The following is a 19,964-nucleotide window of genomic DNA, read 5'->3' on the forward strand; positions in this document are numbered from 1 at the left end:
TGAGGGCTTTTTATTTTATTTTGTTTTGTGTGTATTAGTGTTTGCTTGCATGTATGTTCCATGAGTATGCAGTTCCTGCAGACTCTAGAAAGGGGCTTCAGAATCCCCCTGAAACTGGAATTACAGGTGGTTTATGAGCTGCCGTGTGGGCGGTGGGAACCAAACCCAGGTCCTCTGCAAGAGCAGCCAGTGCTCTTAATCACCGAGCCATCCCTCCAGCCTCTGTTAGGGGCTTTTTGTTCTGAACCTCCTCTGCGCTGTTGGAACCTTCTAGGATGGAAACAGATCCACTGTGGTCTGTGTCAGTAGCGTGTGCTAAGCACACCATTCTCAATAAGGGCTGTTTATATGAAAATAAGGAGGTCCAGAACACCGCATTCTGTTCGCGGAACACCGCATTATTTTCGCGGAATGGAGGCACATTTCTCCTGAGGAGCCTCATTTCCAGAGGGCTGGGTGAATGGGCTTTGAATGATAACAGCTGTTTACATGCAAGGCCTTGGAAAGGTTTCTTGGAAGTGAGTTTGAGGGCAGTTCCTCCTAGTGGTCAGTGCTATTCTTCTCTCATGGAGTGCTTCAATCAAGGCTGAGAACACCCTGCTTTTCATGAATTTTGGGCATCAAAGGTATTGACTGATGCCTTTTAGTGTCTGTGGCATCAGGATGTTAATATTGTGTTACACTGTGCGCCCTCTGCCCCTTCCACTTAGCCTTCCTTTCTTACACTCTCAGTCTTGATTTTTCAACTTCATTATAGCTCACTGGTATCAGATATTGCTAGCCAGTCTGATGGAAAATTCCACAGAAGGAGAGGTTTTTCCGATATGAGATGGTTAGTTATTAGCTAAGGCTGGTGCATGCCCTCTAAGCTCCTCTTCAGAGGTGTTGGTGTCAGATCCTGTTAGGACCTGATGCAGAGGCCATGGAGGGGTGCTGCTTACTGGCTTGCTTTCCCTGGCTTGCTCAGCCTGCTTTCTTATAGAACCCAGGACCACCAGCCCAGGAATGGTACCAACCACCCACCATGGGCTGGGCCCTTCCCCATTTATCACTAATTGAGAAAAAGCCTTACAGTTGAATCTCATGGAAGCATTTCTTCAACTGAGGCTCCTTCCTGTCTGATGACTCTAGCTGTTAGACAAAGGGAACTAGTGATGTACTTGGGGGACTTTTAGGTAGACCCAGTGCAGGGTTACCCCAGCTGCTACACCTTATGCCCCCATTCAGCAGGAAGGAGCTAGGTCAGTCATTCCCCAGTCCCATAATGGCAGTTACCTCTTCCGAATGGGGATGATGAGAATGGAGGCAGAAGCAGAGAAGGCAGTCTAGGGTAAAAGACCGCAAAGAAAATGAACTAGTTTATTCCTCAGTTCAAAATCAGACATATCCTCGGGCCTCTTGGCAGCCTTTTCTTTGCCAGAGGCTAGAAATACCAAAAGTGTGTGAGGGTTCTGATTCCTAATCTGATCCCTAAATGATTTTGGGGTTACCTCTTTAGGGGGGTGATTAAATTAGAGTAGCAATAAGGGCCTGTTCGAAGAACAGAATCTCTGTCCAAATGGAGTCCTAACATTCCAGTTGGATGGGGCCAATGACTTGGCTGAGGACCACACTTCAGGAAGGCAGGACCACCCCAGAAAGGCAGGTTCACCTTAAGGCCTGATAGAGAGATGGGTGGAGGAATTCTTCTTTAATGAGATACTGGACCTGCTGTTCCAGGAACTCCCATCCTCCAGTACAACCTACAAGCCGAGCAGTCTTGAGGCTGGGGTAGGTCCGAACTCAGAAAGGCATAGCTTTCATTTTCATACACCTGGAGCCTGCCTACTCTTCTCTCCAGCCTTCCTCCTCACTGCACAGCTGCTTCTCCACCGTGCATCTGTCCGCCACAGCAGCTTACACAGCACGGCCTCCACGCCCTCCCTCTCCTCCATGCTTCCCTAGCTGTTGCTGCTGTGGAGACTTTCAAACTCTAATAAAATTGTCCCAGAGCTTCTAGGACTACAGTGAGACCAACAGCCCTTCATGAAGCTGTTACCACGGTGGAGCATGGTGTTTGGAGGAACTGGAGTCTGCTTTCCTGGGTGGCAGTCACTCATAATTGGCTCTAGAGTAAGCCATCTCTTGTTTCCTCTGAGGTGAGAGCTGTGTCTTGAGTGTTTATGTCGATAGCCATGCGTTAGCTTTTGCTAAGAAGATCCACCACAGTTACGGGCTGATGAGATGGCTCAGACACTTGCCACCGAGCCTGTGACCTGAGTTCAGTCCCTGGGACCTACGTGGTAGAGGAAAAGAATTGACTCAGGTACATTTTCCTCTGACCTGTATACACACACCAAACTGGACCAGGAGCAATGGCTGTGGTGGCAGAGCCCTCTTGACACAGCCTGGGTGACAGCTCCTACTGTCTGGCTACCTTCTGTGTAGACAGTGGCACAGTCCTTGATGTGGTGTTCACACAAAGCCCTGTTTTCAGACACACAGCAATTCTGCACTACAAAAGATGCAGGGCCGGTCAGACAGCGATCACTCTTGACATCCCTGAAGTGGTTTTGCTGCTCTGAATGTGCTCACTGATCCATGCTACACCCTGGGTGTTTATTGTGGGCCCAGCACTGTGCTAGACCTTGGTGTCCTGGCTAGTTTTATGTCAGCTTGACACAAGCTAAAGTCATCTGAGAGGAGGGGGCCTCAATTGAGAAAACGCCTCCCTAAGATCAGGCTGTAAGCAAGCCTGTAGGGCATTTTCTTAATTAGTGATGGATGGGGGAGGGACCAGACCACTGTGGGTGGGGCCATCCCTGGGCTGGTGGTCCTGTGTCCTATAAGAAAGCAGGCTGAGCAAGCCAGTAAGCAGCGCCCCTCCATGGCCTCTGCATCAGGTCCTGCCTCCAGGTTCTTACCTTGTTTGAGTTCCTGCCCTGACTTCCTTCCATGAGGAACAGTGATATGGAAGAATAAACAAAACAGGCCCTCTCCTCCCCAAGCTGCTTTGGTCATTGTGTTTCGTCACAGCAGTAGTAAGCCTAAGACACTGATATTCATGTATATCAGCACATGGATAATTCAGGGGTTACTCACAACAGACCATGCTCTCTGTCTAGGTACCAGGTACTTGGAAGCTGCTTTGGATAAAGAGCGCTGAGTCCCAGGATGCAAGCTTGGCCTCACTGCCTTCATTTTATGTGTGTCTCCTTTGCTCTGGGTCAGACTCCTGCTTGACTCTGCACAGGTATGCTAGTCACAAAGAAGGGTCTGTCTCCTTAACTGAGGATCTCGTCTTCCTTCAAGGCACCAAGAGCAGTCATCTCTCTAAACCTGCAGTCACCCTGGGGCCCAGGGCAGCAAGGCCTCTCAGGCAGGCAGAAGGGTGATTTACGGTGAGAACAGTACACTCAAGAGCACATCACCTTGCAGGAACCAGGTTGGTCTCTGCTGCTCTTGGCAATGGCTAGTAGATCATTTTTTGGAAGCAGTTTCATGTAGCCCAGGCTGACCTTGAACTCACTCTGTACTTGAGGCCTTTGACTCCTGCTCCTCCTGTTCTACCTCCCGAGTGCTGGAACTGCAGGCATGTGCCAAGACGCCGGACTGGTTAACAGTTTTTTATCTAATCACCTTCTTGAGCTGGAACTGAGACAACCACGTGAGGTACCATGTCTCCGAGAAGGCTTAACTATGCACACCTCTTGCTCCTACCCTAATTCTTCTATTTAAACTCACCCATGTGTACAAACACACAGGAAAATGGAAAAAGGAAATGAAAGAAAAAAAGAAGTCAGGAGTTTTAGAGGGGCCCTGCCAGGACAAACCCATTGTAGCTGTCACATGGGAGCTGCACTACAGTCCCTCAGCCAGACTCTCCCCAGGTCTTCCATTTGTGTCCAGCAGTCTTTTACTCCTGGATCTCAATTAGTGCACACTGTGTTTCTGATTTGTTCTTGATCTTAACTCCAGAAGCAATCCATTCACCCACCCACCCACCTATCCACCCATCCATCCATCCACCCACCCATCCATCCATCCATTCACCCACCCACCCACCTATCCATCCATCCATCCATCCATCCATCCATCCATCCATCCATCCATCCATCCATCCATCCATCCATCTATCCATCCATCCACCTATCCACCCATCCATCCATCCATCCATCCATCCATCCATCCATCCATCCATCCATCCATCCATCCATCCATTTATCCATCCATCCATCCATCCATCCATCCATCCATCCATCCATCCATTTATCCATCCATCCACCTATCCATCCATCCATCCATTCACCCACCCACCCATCCATCCATTCATCTATCCAAGAGCATCTTCAATCACTCACTGAGCAGCTCACTGTTTGTTGAGTCCTCCTTGGCAGTAGACACTCCATAAGGCTACAGGACACACAGAGGAACCCAACATCTCCAGACGGCGGGCAGCTCATGAAGCACCACACACATTTGATGGCACGTTCTTTACTTGGATTAAAGGTAGAAAATTGAACAAGTGTCACCTTTAGAGGGAACATCCTTGCAGAGTCCACTCTTCCTGTAAGGTAGCAGAATACCAGATCAGGAAGGGAACCTTTCTTCTTCTTCCTCTTCCTCCTCCTCTTCCTCTTTCTCCTCTCCTCCTCCTCTTCCTCCTCTTCTTCCTTCTCTTCCTCCTCCTCTTCCTCCTCCTCTCCTCCTCCTCTTCCTCCTCCTCTTTCTCATTCTTCTACAGGGTCTCTCTATTATGTAGTCTGCCTGCCCTGGAACTGTAGTAGACCAGGCTGGCCTGGAACTCACAGAAGTCCAACTGCCTCTGCCTTCCGGGTGCTGGGATTAAAGGTGTGCAGCACCACACTGGGCTTCAATGAAACTCTTGGATTTAATTTAGACACAAGCAGGGGAGAGAACAGTTGGAAATATTTCCCACTCTCCCTCCAGTTCTCCTCTTGTCTCTTCTTTCCTTCCTTCTCTTCCCCTGCTCCTCCTCCTCCTCCTGTCCCTTCTTTCTCCCCCATCTCCATTTCTATTGTCTAGAGAACAGAGAACTTCTGTGGCTTTGCCCATTGGAGCCTTGCTAAGAAAGTCCGTCTTAGATCAGGCCTTGAAGTAAATGGGGAATTTGCCAAAAGCCTTTGCTTGAGGACTGTGTGGGTGTGGCTGACTGTGACTACTAGCACATGGGTCAGTCCTAGAAACAGAAATAGTTTGTGATGACTCTTTTATTATGGAAGACCACCGGAAGGGGTGTCAAATTACCATTGCCCTGTGGACTGCACTATGGAGCCTGACCCTGGGCTAGTTATGTGGGCTGAGTGGTTATGGCAGGACAATCATGCAGAATTGCCAAGGGCATTTCATGTGAACTTTGTCAGCAGTTTGTTGATAAGATCTCATAAAGCAAGATCTCCCCATTGCCCCACCCCATGCACACATCCACATAGACTCGGCCTTCTCTTGGTGTGGCTTCTCTATTGGCAGATTCCACCAGGCAAGAATAGAAAAAAAGGGTTTTTTCCAAGAGGGGGTTTCTCTGTGTAACAGTCCTGGCTGTCCTGGAACTCTCTCTGTAGACCAGGCTGGCCTTGAATTCAGAGATCTGCCTGCCTCTGCCTCCTGAGTGCTGGGACTAAAGGTGTGCACCACCACTGCCAGGCAGAAAATATATGTTTTTGTTTTTGGTTTATTTTGAGACATGGTTTCTCTGTGTAGTTTTGGAGTCTGTCCTGGATCTCTGTAGACTAGGCTGGCCTTGAACTCACAGAGATCCTCCTGGCTCTGCCTCCTGAGTGCTGGAATTAAAAGCGTGTGCCACCACCATCTGGCCAGAAAATATTTTTTAAGACTTGCACCTAGGGGCTGGAGAGATGGCTCAGCAGTTAAGAGCACTGGCTGCTCTTCTAGGGGACCCAGGTTCAATTCCCAGTACTCACCTGGCAGCTCACAACTGTCTGTAACTCCAGTTCCATGGGATCTGATATCCTCATACAGACATATATGCAGTCAAAATACCAATGTACATAAAATAAAAATAAAAAATTATTAAAAAAAGACTTGCATCTGCACTGAACATACACAGATTTTGTTTTTTTCATCATTCCCTAAATGATGGTGTACAACTGTTGATTTACCATTTGGAAATGGTTTGGCTTTATAGTTGTCTGCAATTGATTTAGCATATACAGCAAGCAGCATGTAAGTAGATCATATGAAAACACTACACTATGTTATTTAAGGATCTGAATGTGATGGGTTTTAATGTTTGCATAGGGTATTGGAACCAGTTCTTCAAGGACACCAAGAGAAGAGATGTTTGTGTAATATATATATGTATATGTATGTATGTATGTATCTTTTATTTGAAGCAGGACCTCTTTTTTTTTTTTTAAGATTTATTTATTTATTATGTATACAGTGTTCTGTCTGCATGTATCCCTGCAGGCCAGAAGAGGGCGCCAGATCTCATTACAGATGGTTGTGAGCCACCATGTGGTTGCTGGGAATTGAACTTAGGACCTCTGGAAGAGCAGTCGGTGCTCTTAACCTCTGAGCCACCTCTCCAGCCATCTCTCCAGCCCCGAAGCAGGACCTCTTATAGTTCATATGGTTCTCAAAGTTGCTGTGTAGTCTAAGATGACCTTGAATTCCTGATCCTCTGTCTATACCACCCAAGGACTGGGTTAGAGTCATGAACACAATGCCCAGCTCACTCTATCTATCTATCTATCTATCTATCTATCTATCTATCTATCTATCTATCTATCTATCTATCTATCTATCTATCTATCTAACTATCTATCTAACTACCTACCTACCTACCTACCTACCTACCTATCTGTGCTGGCTAGTCATATGTCAACTTGACAGACAAGCTAGAGTTATCTCAAAGAAGGGAACCTCAATTGAAAAAATGCTACTATAAGATTGGGCTGTGGGTAAGCCTGTAGAGCATTTTCTTAATTAGTGTTTGAGAGTAGAGGGCCCAGCCACTGTGGGTAGTGCCATCCCTGGGCTAGTGGTCCTGGGTTCTATAAGAAAGTGGGCTGAGCAAGTTATGAGAACAAGCCAGTAAGCAGCGCCCCTCCATGGCCTCTGCATCAGCTGCTGCCTCCAGGTTCCTGCCCTGCTTGAGTTCCTGCCCTCACTGCTTTTGCTGATGAATTGTTACATGGAACTGTGAGTGAAATAAGCCCTTTCTTTCCCAAGTTGTTTTGCTCATGGAAACCCTAAGACATTGTCTGTCTGTCTATCTGTCTGCCTGCCTACCTACCTACCTATCTACCTGTCACCTATCAGTTACCATTTGCTTTTCCCTTTAGAAACTATGATATTTTAAAAGAAATAATAGTTCACAGGAATTCACACCACAGCTGGGTGAGGCTTGGTGACCCACAGGATGGTTTGTTTCCTCCTGGGAACTTCTTCCTGGTGTGGGAGCCTCCTACCAATGTTCTGGTGTGAAGCACAGTGTCATGCCACACTTGATACCATCCCACAGTTCAGATGTGAGAGAAAATGAGTCATCATTCCTGTTTGACTAACTCGTTAATAGGAATAAGAAGCTCATATATCTAGTAAGGCCTGGGTCATAAGACCAAATGGTCTTAGTCTGTTCAGGCAGCTATAGCAGCACACCTTAGACTGAACTGAATAGTTTATAGGGACAGGCTATGCATCCCTCATATTGCTCAAGGCTGAGGAATCCAAGATGATTTGCTGTTTGGCTAGCTGGTAAGGGATTGCTCTTTGCCCCACAAGTGACAACTTATTGCTTCTCCCTAACATGACAGAAGGGGACAGGGAGCTTGCTGAAGCCTTTTTTATAAAGGCACAGATCTCATTCATGAGTGGTGGGCCCTCGTGACTTAGTCCTTTTCCATAGATTCCTCTCTCTTCCTACTGTCATACTGAGTACTAGGTTCCTAAAAAGTTTTTGCACTCCAATAAGCCTCGCCACCGATGCAGCAATCCAAATCAGACCAAATCAGATTGAAATAGACAAAGCTCCGGTTTAATGGGTAAAGTAGTTCTGGGTTGCTGCAGGCCACAGAAATATGAAGCAGGAATTCAGCTGACAATAGCAAAGGCTAATGCCTGGAAGAAGCAGGGCTCTTCCAGAGGAAAAAGCCAAGCCTCATGGAGTCTTGGTGATATTAGCTTATATATGTATGCCAGTTCCTGCAATGATTTTCTTGTGCACTATGGCAGCTTTCCCAATTGATTCTTTTCCTGAGAACTTCTAAACAGTATGGATTGATTATCCTAATATAAAGTATTTGTATACAGTCACACAGGCAAGGCTTCCTGCTTCCAGGCTTTCTGCTTCTTTTTAGCATTAGAATTCAGATGTTTACCATCTACAGTTATCTCCTTTGGCAAGCACGCAAAGCCAGGGCCAGCTCTGGACAAACGCATCCAAGGACAAATGGCCGACAGAATAAGCTCCACCTGCTGGGTAAAATCCATATGGAGACACCACCTAGGCCAGATGGATGTTAGGTACATAGCCTTGCTTCTTGTGCAAATTAAGCTCAGACCCCCCTTTCTCTCACAGCCCAAGTGGTACCCTTGAGCAACTTTTTTTAGAACAGAAGGGTTTTTACATACCAGGTGCATCGAGCTATGAGGCAGGTTTCCTAGCTACCAACCAGACTTACCCTGCGAGACCAGAAAGGGGTAGGGTTAGAGTATGGCTGAGGGTAGGTGTATGGACACAGGTCACAGAGGGAGGAGAGGAAAGAACGAGGATGGAGACAGGAACGAAGATGAAGATGAGAACGGGGTGAACAGGACTTAGAACTGTGAGGGGACAGGAGGAGAAGGACAGAACTGAAGCTGTGTAGACAGAATTTTGTCTCAGAGGAATAAAGTGGATGGACCTAAGAGTGCATGTGAGGAGATTCATTTGATGTCCCCAGATTAGTGACCCCGCTGCTCCTAGCGTCCTCCCCAGGACTCCGGGAGAAACCTCCTCAGGGCAGGCATCTGAGAGGAATTCCATACCTGGTGATTTTCCAGTCCCCCAGAGAGGAGACAGGGAGGAGAGACCAAAAGAACCACGTGTCTGTTTTCTGGGATGCAGTTTAAATTCCCTGTGGGCGTGGTCTTGAGGATCTCTGGGGGAGGAGCCATGTTTGGCAGGACTTTCTGAGGGGCAGGGTCTGGGCAGAGAGGTGGGGCTTCCACCAGAACATCCCAGACTCTTTGGGTCTATGGATGCCAGGGTGCCAGGGGCTGAGGTGGAGCTTCCACCAGAACATCCCAGACTCTTTGGGTCTATGGATGCCAGGGTGCCAGCGGCTGAGGTGGAGCTTCCACCAGAACATCCCAGACTCTTTGGGTCTATGGATGCCAGGGTGCCAGCGGCTGAGGTGGAGCTTCCACCAGAACATCCCAGACTCTTTGGGTCTATGGATGCCAGGGTGCCAGGGGCTGAGGTGGAGCTTCCACCAAACGGAATGAGTTATTGTGCATGGGAAACTATGAGTGAAACTCAAAATAACTTTTCTGAGTAGAAGAGGCTAGCTGAAAATTATAGTATGGTGTGATGGCTAATCTTTATTGTCAGCCTCACGGGAGTTAGGATAACCTGGGAGGTAAACATCTGGACATGTCTGTGAGAGCATCTGCAGAGACGCTGAACTGAGGTGGGGAGACCCACTCTGAATGTGGGGGACACACTTGTCTTAGTCCCAGAAGGTGAGCTGAGCACCAATATTCATCTTTCTGACTGCAGATGTAGCCACAATTTCCTTGCTGTGATGAACTCTACCTTCAGATTGTGAGGCAGAATCAACCCTTCCTCTCTCATGTTCTCAGGTATTTTGTAATGAGTAAAGAGGCTTCTCCAGAAATGAGAAGTAGAACAACCACGTGGTCCAGCTATTCCACTCGTGGGAACACACCTAAAGGCTCTGTGTCCTCGGTATCCCTAGGGATGCTCACTCATTCATGTTTATCACTTCTTTGGTCATGGTAAATAAAAAAATGGAACCAGCCTAGATGTTCACCAATGGATGAATGGATAATTAAATTGTGATCTATACGATCTATACAATGTGAGTTTATTTGCCATAACGAAAAATGAATTTATGAAATTTATAAGTAAGTGGATGGAAAATTATTTTAAGTGAGGCAACCCAGATTAAAAAAGACAAGTTACATGTACTCTCTCAAATACATATTTTAGCTTTAAGAGTGTGTGAGTGTATGTGTGAGTACATGAGTGTATGTGAGTGTGTGTATGCATGTGAGTGTGTGTGTATGTGAGTGGGTGTGTATATATGTGTGTGTATGCATGTGAGTATGTATGAGTGTATGTATGTGTGTATACATGTGAGTGTGTATGTAAGTGTGTGTGTATATATGTGTGTGCATGTGAGTATGTGTGTATGTGTGTGTGTATGTGTGTGTGTATGTGCGTGTGTATGTATGTGTGTATACATGTGTGTGTATGTGTGTGTGCATGCATGTGTGTGTATATGTATGTGAGTGTGTATGTATGAGTGTGTGTATGCATGTGTGTATGTATGTGTGTATGTGTGTATGTATGTGAGTGTGTGTATGCATGTGTGTATGTATGTGTGTATGTGTGTATGTATGCATGTATACGTGTGTATGTATGTGAGTGTGTGTATGTGTATATGTATGTGAGTGTGTATGTATGTGTGTGTATGCATGTGTGTATGTATGTGTGTATGTGTATATGTATGTGAGTGTGTGTATGCATGTGTGTATGTATGTGTGTATGTGTATATGTATGTGAGTGTGTATGTATGTGAGTGTGTGTATGTGTGTGTGTGTGTATGTGTGTATGTGAGTGTGTGCAGGTCATCTAACCAGAGGCTGGTCATAAAGCACATGTGACATGAAATGAACACGAGGAGGTGAGGGGTAGGAGAGAACAAGGGGTGGCAGGAGGTTGAGGAAGAAAAAGCAGAAAGGTCAGCAGAAGGAAAGTATGCTGTAAATCCCACCAGGGAACCTAGTACTATATGCTAAATTAAAATTTAAAATTAAAATGGCATCCACTTGAACATTTAAAAGTTTTAATGATGTGTCCTAACTTGAGTTCTGGGAACTGAACCAGGTCCTCTGGAAGAGCAGCAAGTGCTCTTAACCATTGGCCATCTCTTCAGCACACCTTTTCTTTTTTTTTAAACGCTTGCATTCTTTTATTTTTCTTTATTTATTTTATGTGTAGTATATGGTGCTCTATCTGCATATAGATCTGCAGGGCCTCAGATCCCGTTACAGATGGCTGTGAGCCTCCATGTAGCTGCCAGGAATTGAACTCAGGACCTCTGGAAGAGCTGCCAATGCCCTTCACCGCTGAGCCACCTCACTAGCTCACCAGCTCCCCAGCCACCTTCTTATGACTGAATAGATGGATTCAACTTGATTTAGCAGGTGTGGAGAACTAGGAAGGGATAATCATTGGGCCATAATTTGTGAAAACCCAGGATACTAAAAATCAACACTTTGTTTTAAACAGACTTTTACTATGTTGTCCAGGTTAGCCTTGAACTCATGGAGATAGCTCCTGCCTCAACAACCTTTGTAATACTGAAATTAAAAATGCATTCCACTATGCCCAGTTAAAATCAATATATTTTGGATGGAATGTTCTAATTCACACATTTTAGCCAGTAATTACGAGCAAGCATTTCAATAGTGGGAGGTCATCTACCCTTTGCCCGAAATGGGGAAAGGCCCACAGCATCTGTACAACACACCGAAGGATAAATCCTCCCGTGTCTGTGTACATGACTGCAGAAGCCAGAGTATTATTACCATAGCTGAGGATGAGCTGGAACTCCAGTCCCCCAGACTCTACCTCCCAAGTGCTGGGAATGCACGCACCCCCTTGTTTGGTTTACGCCCCGCTGGGGATTGAGCCCAGGGCCTCATTCCTTCTAGGCATGCGCTCTACCAGCTGAGCTCCATCTCCAGACTAGAGTCATCACTAAGAATCAGTTCCTCTGAACACAGGGTCAGATTGTGTTAGTACACAGGCCGTGAGAGCACAGCCAGCCTGGGAGAGTCCATTTGAGCTAGGCTGGAACAGTCAAAGGGGGTCCCTCCAAAGGGGGTCCCTCAACTGTTCCTGCCTGGGAAGGTGCTGGTGGGAGGGAGCAGGGATCATTAATTGCCTGTAAGCATCAAGCATGACGTCACTCTCCTCAGTAGCCGTCTTCATTCAGTGCACTTCTTCCCCTCCCACGTCCATTCTAGCTTTGGGGTAATCCACTTGTGATTTGCTAAGATGGTGTGGTTTCAAGTTCCAGAAACTAAATCTGTAATGGTTTTGAATGAAAAGGGAATTTACTGGAAGGAAGCCCTGCCGTTTCAGGGCATTACCTTGAAAAGGGCAGGGCCTGTTGACAACCATGGGTCTTTTCTTCAGCAGAACGTTCTTAGTGTCACTTGGGTTTGCCAGGGCATTTCTTTCTGTCTCTCTTCAGAAGGACAGCTTCCTGTGCATCCTTGAGTTACTTGTGTGCCCTGCTGGCGGTCATGGCAGGGGGCACCGTGGTTGGGAGGATGGAGGAGTCCTGGAGTGCTCTCATGCGCATGCGCATGAAATTTGGCTCTCCTTTTATTTAGCCAACTCTCAAATCACCTGTCCTTCTGGCTTTGAATGCCCGGCCCCCTGCCTTGAGTGCCCCATCTCAACCTGTAGACACCCACTTTACGGGGCCAGATTTTCCTTCCTTGCTCCCCGCCTTGGCCACAGAGCGCATCTCCTTTGGTGTGACTGAGGATACACAGTGAGGTCAAAGGCCCACTACTCAGGGAACCGCCAAGTCTGAGGGAGGAGGCCCTGGTTCTGGCTGGAGCCTTTGTTTAGGACTTGAGGAAGGATAGGAGGGAAGGACTCCTGGGTAGCTAAGCCACTCAGAGGCACAGGTCAGGGGTGCAGGCAGCTGGTAGGTCAGCTCAGTGGAGTAAGCGGATTGTTACCGGGGCTGAGCAGTTCTCTAGGTTCCAGGGGTTTCTCTGTCTTCCTGGGCAACAGGGATCCCCTAAAAGTGGGTGAAAAGTGGGAAGGGACCATGAAGCCCAGCTGCAGGCAGAGGTTGGAGTCTCTGGCTCCCCTTGCCCAATCTGTACTTGAAACAAAACAGTGTTTCCCTTATGCATGGTGTCTGTCCCGAGAGTGGCTTCTTTTCACACCCTCACCTTTCTGACCCTGGCTCCTCCGAGAATACCCAGAATACTGTTATTCATTTACTTCTTTATCTGAGATGGGCTCTTTCTCTGTTGTCCAGGCCTGGCCTTGACTTTCTGGGCTCAAGTGATCCTCCTGACTCACCTTCCCGAGTATCTGAGGCTTCAGGTACACAGATGCATTAGGCCAAGCTGGTTTAGACCATTCTCTCTCTCTAGACAGAACTTGCGATCGCTGTAGCAAGCCTGAGTACAAAGGAGCCCGGCTAAGTCGTTCAGTGTCACACTTAGAATCTGCAGTCAGCTGCTGTTGTCTCTCACTTCCTGGAGACTCTGCAACCTCTTCCCGGACAGTGTGACTGCACCTAATGCATGCTTATGCATCCCACCCCTAAGTGCTTCATTCCTGGATCACAATACATGTTCTTCTGCAGCCTTACGACAGGGCCCACCTGTGGCATCTAGTTGCATCTCTGTTCTGCCCACCCGGAAGTGCTCTTTCCTACCTCTGCCTTACTGATGCCCTGCCTGAACCACTGGGGTTCTCTCTTGGGCTGGGTCTGGCCATGTACCCAGCTCTGCTTACCTTCAGGTTATGCTTGTGTTCACTAGGAGCAGAACTTCTTCTGTGCCCATGCCCAGTGCAGTCATCCCTCCCAAGTTCTTCATCCCCAGTTGAGTTAGTGACTGCTCATGATTCCCATCACCCTTGGGCTCAAAAGTTCATTCTCTCCCCTGGTGGGAGATCCATGAAGCATGTTGCCTCAACTTGCCTCACAAATGTTCTGCTCTGGTTCCTGAGTTCTCACTCCAGCCTCCTCATGTCCTCTCTGCCACCACTGTCAGGGTCTCCCTCCACCCTTCCCAGGGCCTCGCTCCAGCCCCCGCAGTCACCTCCCTGCATCCCTGTCAGGACCTTGCTCTGCAGTCACCTCCCTGCATCCCTGTCAGGACCTTGCTCTGCAGTCACCTCCCTCCACCCCTGTCAGGACCTTGCTCTGCAGTCACCTCCCAGCATCCCTGTCAGGACCTCACTCCAGCCTCCTCAGTCACCTCCCAGCATCCTTGTCAGGACCTCACTCCAGCCTCCTCAGTCACCTCCCAGCATCCTTGTCAGGACCTCTCTCCAGCCTCCTCAGTCACCTCCCTGCATCCCTGTCAGGACCTCACACTGCAGTCATCTCCCTGCATCCCTGTCAGGACCTCACTCTCTTCCATACCCTGCACAGATACACACATAAAAATAAATAAGGTACTTTTGGGGTGGCCTTGGGTATGTTATCTTCAGCACCCGAGTCAACCAACCAACAAGAGCTCCTTTCCGAGTACCTCACCTCAGCCACAATGAGGCTTAAGGAGTTTGCCTAGGGAGGGGAGCAGGACTGTTAACAAATGTTCAGGAGCTGTAGGCGGGGCGGCAACCTCAGCTGTTTGCTCACTGCTGTGTTCTAGGTCACCACCACGGGTCCCCCACACAGCGCACACTACACAAGTATCTGTCGACTAACTCAGTGGCGAAGCACACACTTGAGCTGTGCTCTCCGCAGGATGCTGACACACCCTCCTCTCTAGAGTGCAGCTTCCTCCGGCACACAGTGGGAGATCGGCACCCTTCACAGGCTAGGTTTTTGTGTAGATGTTTCTTCATTTTGAAAAGAGTAGATGGTGCTTTATGGCTTTTTTAAAGCAATTGAAAACAATGATGTTTTAAAAAAGATTTTTAATGAATAGTCTACAATAGGTAAATAAAACCACAAAAGAAAAAAACCCTCACATTTTCATTTCTCCCTTCCCCCATTAAAAATGAGCCAATGGTTTCTAAGACTGCTGTTAAAGTCTTCCTGGTGACAAGTGTGAAGCTTGGTCTTGGAAAAAGACGGACCCCTGTAAGACACAGATATACAACATATGAATTAATGAAGGACGGCCATTTGTTGAAGAAAGCTAAAACAGTAGGCAGGTCATGTGATTTCCCATGAGTCCCACTTCTCAGAAACTGGCGTCCAGCCAGGAGTTTAGTGAAAGGAGACCCGGGGATACACTCCCGCAGAAAGGAACACACAATCCTTCTTTGTCCAAAGATGAAATGAACGTTAGTTAGCACAGTAGACTAAACCTGCTGTGGTGACGTATGCCTGTAAGCCCAGGGGCTGGGAGACTGAGGCATGAGCCTCATGAGGTCTAGGTGGACTGAGGTTATGTAACAAGTCCCTTCTTGAAAATCTGGAAACCAAAAGGTAATGACGTATAATGGATGACTAATAATGAAGCAATTCTGACGAGGTAATGAATGGATCTTCTAAAATTATTTTATACCTTAAGATAGTTCATACTAACATTCTATGCATTGTGGCTTTGCTGGGAATAATTACAGCAGGTACACACAACAAGTGAAAAAGTGTTAGAAATAAAAATTTTATATATTGATGAGTCCTTTAGATAATTTGCAAATTTTGAGTTTTTTCCTTAGAGGAAATAAAGTTGGTCTCTCTGTCTGCCTGCCAGCCTGCCTGCCTATCTGCCTGTCTGCCTACCTACCTTATTTATATAGTGATCAGAAGTAGGTGAGTGGGTGAGCCATTTCAGGTAAATCTTGTTGCCTTTATTAATTAAAAATAGATAGCTGAGACTTAAGGAGGTGTGCAATGAGGGCGGGGATAGCTCAGTGGATCCAGGGCCCCTTGTGCCAATGTGAGGACTTAGTCTGGCTCTCTGGCTCTCACAGAAAAGCAAGTGAGTATTTCAATTTGCCTGTAATGGCAGTGCTGAGGAGGCAGAGACCCAGGACCCCAGGGTAAGCTGATGAGCTAGAGTAGCTGCTGTCTCTGGGTTCAGAGAGAAACCCTGCCTCAGTGAACGAAGTGGAGATTAATCAAGGGAGACTGACAGTGTCAACTTCCGGTCTCCATAGGCACATACAAACCTGTATACGTACCCCACACATGTGCACCCCTATACATATGAACATCCACATGCTTGCAATGATAAATATTCATTAGAACCAGGGACACTTTATTTACAAATGCTATACAAACAAATAAAAGCCGTATTTCTTTTTCTTTTCTTTCCTTAAGACAGGGTCTAACTATATAGCTCTGGCAGTCTTGGAACTCACTATGTAGACCAGGCTGGCCTCTAACTCACAGAGATGCTTGCCTCTGCCTTCCGAGTGCTGGGATTCACACCATCAAGAGTCACACTTCTAGACAATGTCTCTTGACATGGTGACAAGTCTAAGTTTGTAAGCTCCTGTTCCATTTCTTCACTAGCATGGAGATAATTCAGCCCTGTGAACACAGTCAGTTGTAAATTTCAAACAAGGTCCACCTGACATTCTGTTCAGTCTGCATATGGTTCATAAAGCGGCATCGTGAGAAGTCTGGAAATACAGTGCATATGCTGCTTGTAAGCATTAGCAAGTCTCTCAAAACTAACATTAGTACAATTTCTCTAGATAATTTCCTGTTTCCCTAATTCACATAGATGGTTATTGTGGAGTTGACCACTACTGCCCAGCTCAGTAGGGAAGGGCTGGAGCCAGCTGGAGGTGGGCACTCTGGCTGTGCCTCTGAGTTGTTAGTCCTCTGAGCTTGGGCCAGTGATAACCTCAGCTTCTCCTGTGTAGAGAGGGTGATGATGGGAGACCCCCTGTCCTCACAGTGCTCCGTTATAGCACTCACCATGTGCCGCCGGCACTCGGAAGGCTGCAGTGAGGACTAAGCAGGCTCTTTCTGCCCACACCTGGCAAGGCCTCCTACACTTTGGCTCACACTATCCTAGGCACTTTGCACACACAAATGCTTGACTGTTACTGCTGGTGGCCCACTGCCTTCTGATGCAGTGTGACCATGGGCTTCCTCTCCTGCCCCATGCTTTCCCACTATAATGGGATGTATCCCTGAAACTGTCACCCAGATTAACCCCTTCCCTCCTTAAACTGCTTCTTTAGATATCCTGACATAGAAACAAGGAAAGAACCATGACTGGTCTGTCTGTCTGGATCATCTGGGGTCCCCTTTCTATCTGAAAGCTGTAACAACATCTCTTTGCAAAGTCTCCTCTGCCATAAGCGCTCATGGTCACAGAGTCCAAGGATTATGGAGTAGCTTGGGGACACTTTTCACGGTACCAGTCACAGCCGTTTCTTCTCTGGGGGACTCGTGTGGCATAAGAGCATAATGACAGCTCTGTCCCAGTGACAGATTAAACAGGGCATGTGCTAAACAGGCCACACACAGTCACTAAGGACTTCTTGCTGAAAGTGACATGGATTCACGGAGACCATAACCTTCCTCTTACATTGTGACAGAACACAATTCTGGACCTCAAAATGTGACACATGATGTACATGATTTCTTCTATGAAGCCTATATATGTCTCATGATTTATACTTATAAATCTTATATTTAATTTATAAATCTTATATCTCATGTCTCATGAGATGTGATTTATAAACATAAATCTATTTATATAAATATATCTCCTTTATAAAATCTGATTTCTTATGTGCTTGGTTTATCATAAAACATTGCCTAGAGGCTCCCCGCCCGAGTGATTCCTTAAGCGCAGTGTCCTGCAGTCTGCCGGCTCCTTGGTCCCGGCTCCTCCTGCTCTTCTGACCAGGTCATCTGTTTGTTCAGCTCCTCTTCCCACTTCATGTCCTTGGACTGTTCTACAGCTGTGCCCTGTGGATGTCTTCACTCCTCCAACCCCCGAGGTTTCATTTCCACTTCTCTCCTTCGTGGTTCAATGTCCCTGGACCAGTCCAGTGCCTCTGCCCAAACACCTGTCACTGAGCAGTTTCCTTCCTTATCCATAACGTGTTTCCCCACAATGCAAACCCTTCAGGTTCCAAGATGGCAGCTGCTGTCTTCCCTCCCCGAAAGCTAGTTGCTGCTGTCGCTGCCATGAGTGCCCCATTCTTTAATTTTCTGTCTCTACTCACAATAGGGACCTTTCCAATGGCTGTCCTCGAGTGTCAGAGTCTAGGGGATACAAATCACTGAGGGTGGAGCTCAGGTCCACTTCCATCACTGCTGTCATCTCTGCAACCAGAGGGGCAGTACCCAGCTTGAGGCAAACACAAAACCACACTTAGGCACCAAAGACAGCCCACAGCCTCTGCAAATGATGCACCTTAGTTCTGGCACAGAGATTTTTGAGAAAAAAAATCTTTAAAGCAGAAAATAACCAGTGTTTGCTTTTCACCTCTGAAACTGCAAGGCCATTTGACTGGCATCTGTCTCAACAACCAGGAAGCCTGATAAGGCAGATGCCACACTGTCAAATCTCGACTCCAGGAATGCAAAATCAGACTGGATTTGGAGTCAGATTCTTGACCAGCACTTAGCCCTCCCTCCCCACCCCCGGCCCTGTCTCACAGACGGACATCTCCCCCCCCCCCCCAGCTGTGTCCCTGGCCCTGGCACCACCCTAGCCAAGTCTCGTTCCCTTGTCTCAGCAACTTGAATAGGACCAGTCAACCTTCTCATCTCCGTTCTTCTTCCAGACTTCTACAGATTTGCTATAGTTATCTTTACAAAATATAAACATGATGCCATTTCCTGCTCAAGATCTACCCCAGTTGTCTCCAGAAAATGTCAGTCTACACAAGACGGAACAAAATAATTTTTTCTACAACTCAGGATGAGGAGTGAAGTAAAAATAATTTTAGTACACACACATTTTAAATTAGTCTTTATGAAGTAGACAATCTTTTGAAAGAAGATTTCTCCACTTAGTCATTTGACAAATGCAGCCCATCAAATGGATTCATTTATGGGTGTGGCTGACTAACCAAACAATCTGTAAATTGCTTAGGCCTAGAGGGTCTACTGAGGCAGCAGTTCTTATGATAAAAATTAGCATTTTCTAACCATGCATGATGTACTGGAATGGTCTGCACAACCCATCAAAGATAATATTGCCACATTCCTAGGCCTTGTGCAGATGTTTTAGGACTTCATGGTGTTTTATGACTTCATTGTCTGGATAATGTAGGCCAGCGCTGTGACACTGGTGGATGCCATGTTTGCACGCCGGTGTTGGATTCTTATGATGTAACTACCAATCGCAGCATGGTGGTTGCCTGTCCTGCATCTCTGGGCTCATAAATGCTTTTAATGTAATTCTCATGTGCTCAGCTGTCAGATCTTAAATCTTAAAGTATCATTTGTTCTTGTAGATCCTCAGTTACCTTCATTTCTGTCTATGAAACCTCAGGCTATGAATGTTCCATTCAATTTTCAAAAACAGTGTAAATGAATGTTCCATTCAAGCTTCAAAAACAGTGTAACCAGATGTAGTTCTACAAAGACAAGTAATAAAATCTCACAGATATCATAAATGAACTCAATTCAGCATTGTACAAAATGCTCTGAGTTCCCGTCACACAGGGGAGTGTCTAAACATCTATGGAACCTTCCTGAAGGCGTCAGTGTAAAGGATGAGAAGCCACACTTTGTTTCTCCCATGGGTTACAATGGCTTCTGTTATAAAACTAAAGGACCTGTCTGGTGCCAAGTGTTAAAATTGGCTTGGTAAGGTGGCAGCCTGGTGGCGCTGTCTGTGTCTGTTTGTCCTCCTTTCATGTTAACGTTTAGAGAAGATAAAAGATTGTGAAACACAGAACAAAACAACAGATGTCAGTAAGAACTCTCTTCCATCACTGGCCAACAGTACACTTGGCGCTGTATAGTACAACCATATCATCGGACAGGCTGGACTCGAGAAGGGGGCTGGCAGCAGTTAAGGGGCCTGCAGAGCTGCTTCCTCTTTCCTCTTAGATGAAGTGCTGGACAGAGTCT

The 19,964-nt window shown here is 46.9% G+C and overlaps 1 protein-coding gene and 1 long non-coding RNA gene across 2 annotated transcripts in view; one reads left to right on the forward strand and one right to left on the reverse strand.

Moving 5' to 3' along the window:
* LOC121823259 (uncharacterized) overlaps nt 1–19,964 on the forward strand; it is a 67,699-nt gene that overhangs the window by 29,492 nt on the left and 18,243 nt on the right. The window contains exons 2-3 of the long non-coding RNA XR_013045136.1: nt 1,993–2,112; nt 3,105–3,232. This is a non-coding gene — a long non-coding RNA (uncharacterized LOC121823259). The remainder of the gene's footprint in view (nt 1–1,992; nt 2,113–3,104; nt 3,233–19,964) is intronic.
* Rsph3 (radial spoke head 3) overlaps nt 14,864–19,964 on the reverse strand; it is a 50,189-nt gene continuing 45,088 nt past the window's right edge. Inside the window, exon 9 of the mRNA XM_076552869.1 lies at nt 14,864–15,042. Within this exon, the coding sequence (XP_076408984.1) occupies nt 14,891–15,042 (152 nt within the window). The 3' untranslated portion in view covers nt 14,864–14,890. The remainder of the gene's footprint in view (nt 15,043–19,964) is intronic.

The sequence above is a fragment of the Peromyscus maniculatus genome, chromosome 16 (assembly GCF_049852395.1).
Source record: "Peromyscus maniculatus bairdii isolate BWxNUB_F1_BW_parent chromosome 16, HU_Pman_BW_mat_3.1, whole genome shotgun sequence".
NCBI classification, from domain to species: domain Eukaryota; kingdom Metazoa; phylum Chordata; class Mammalia; order Rodentia; family Cricetidae; genus Peromyscus; species Peromyscus maniculatus.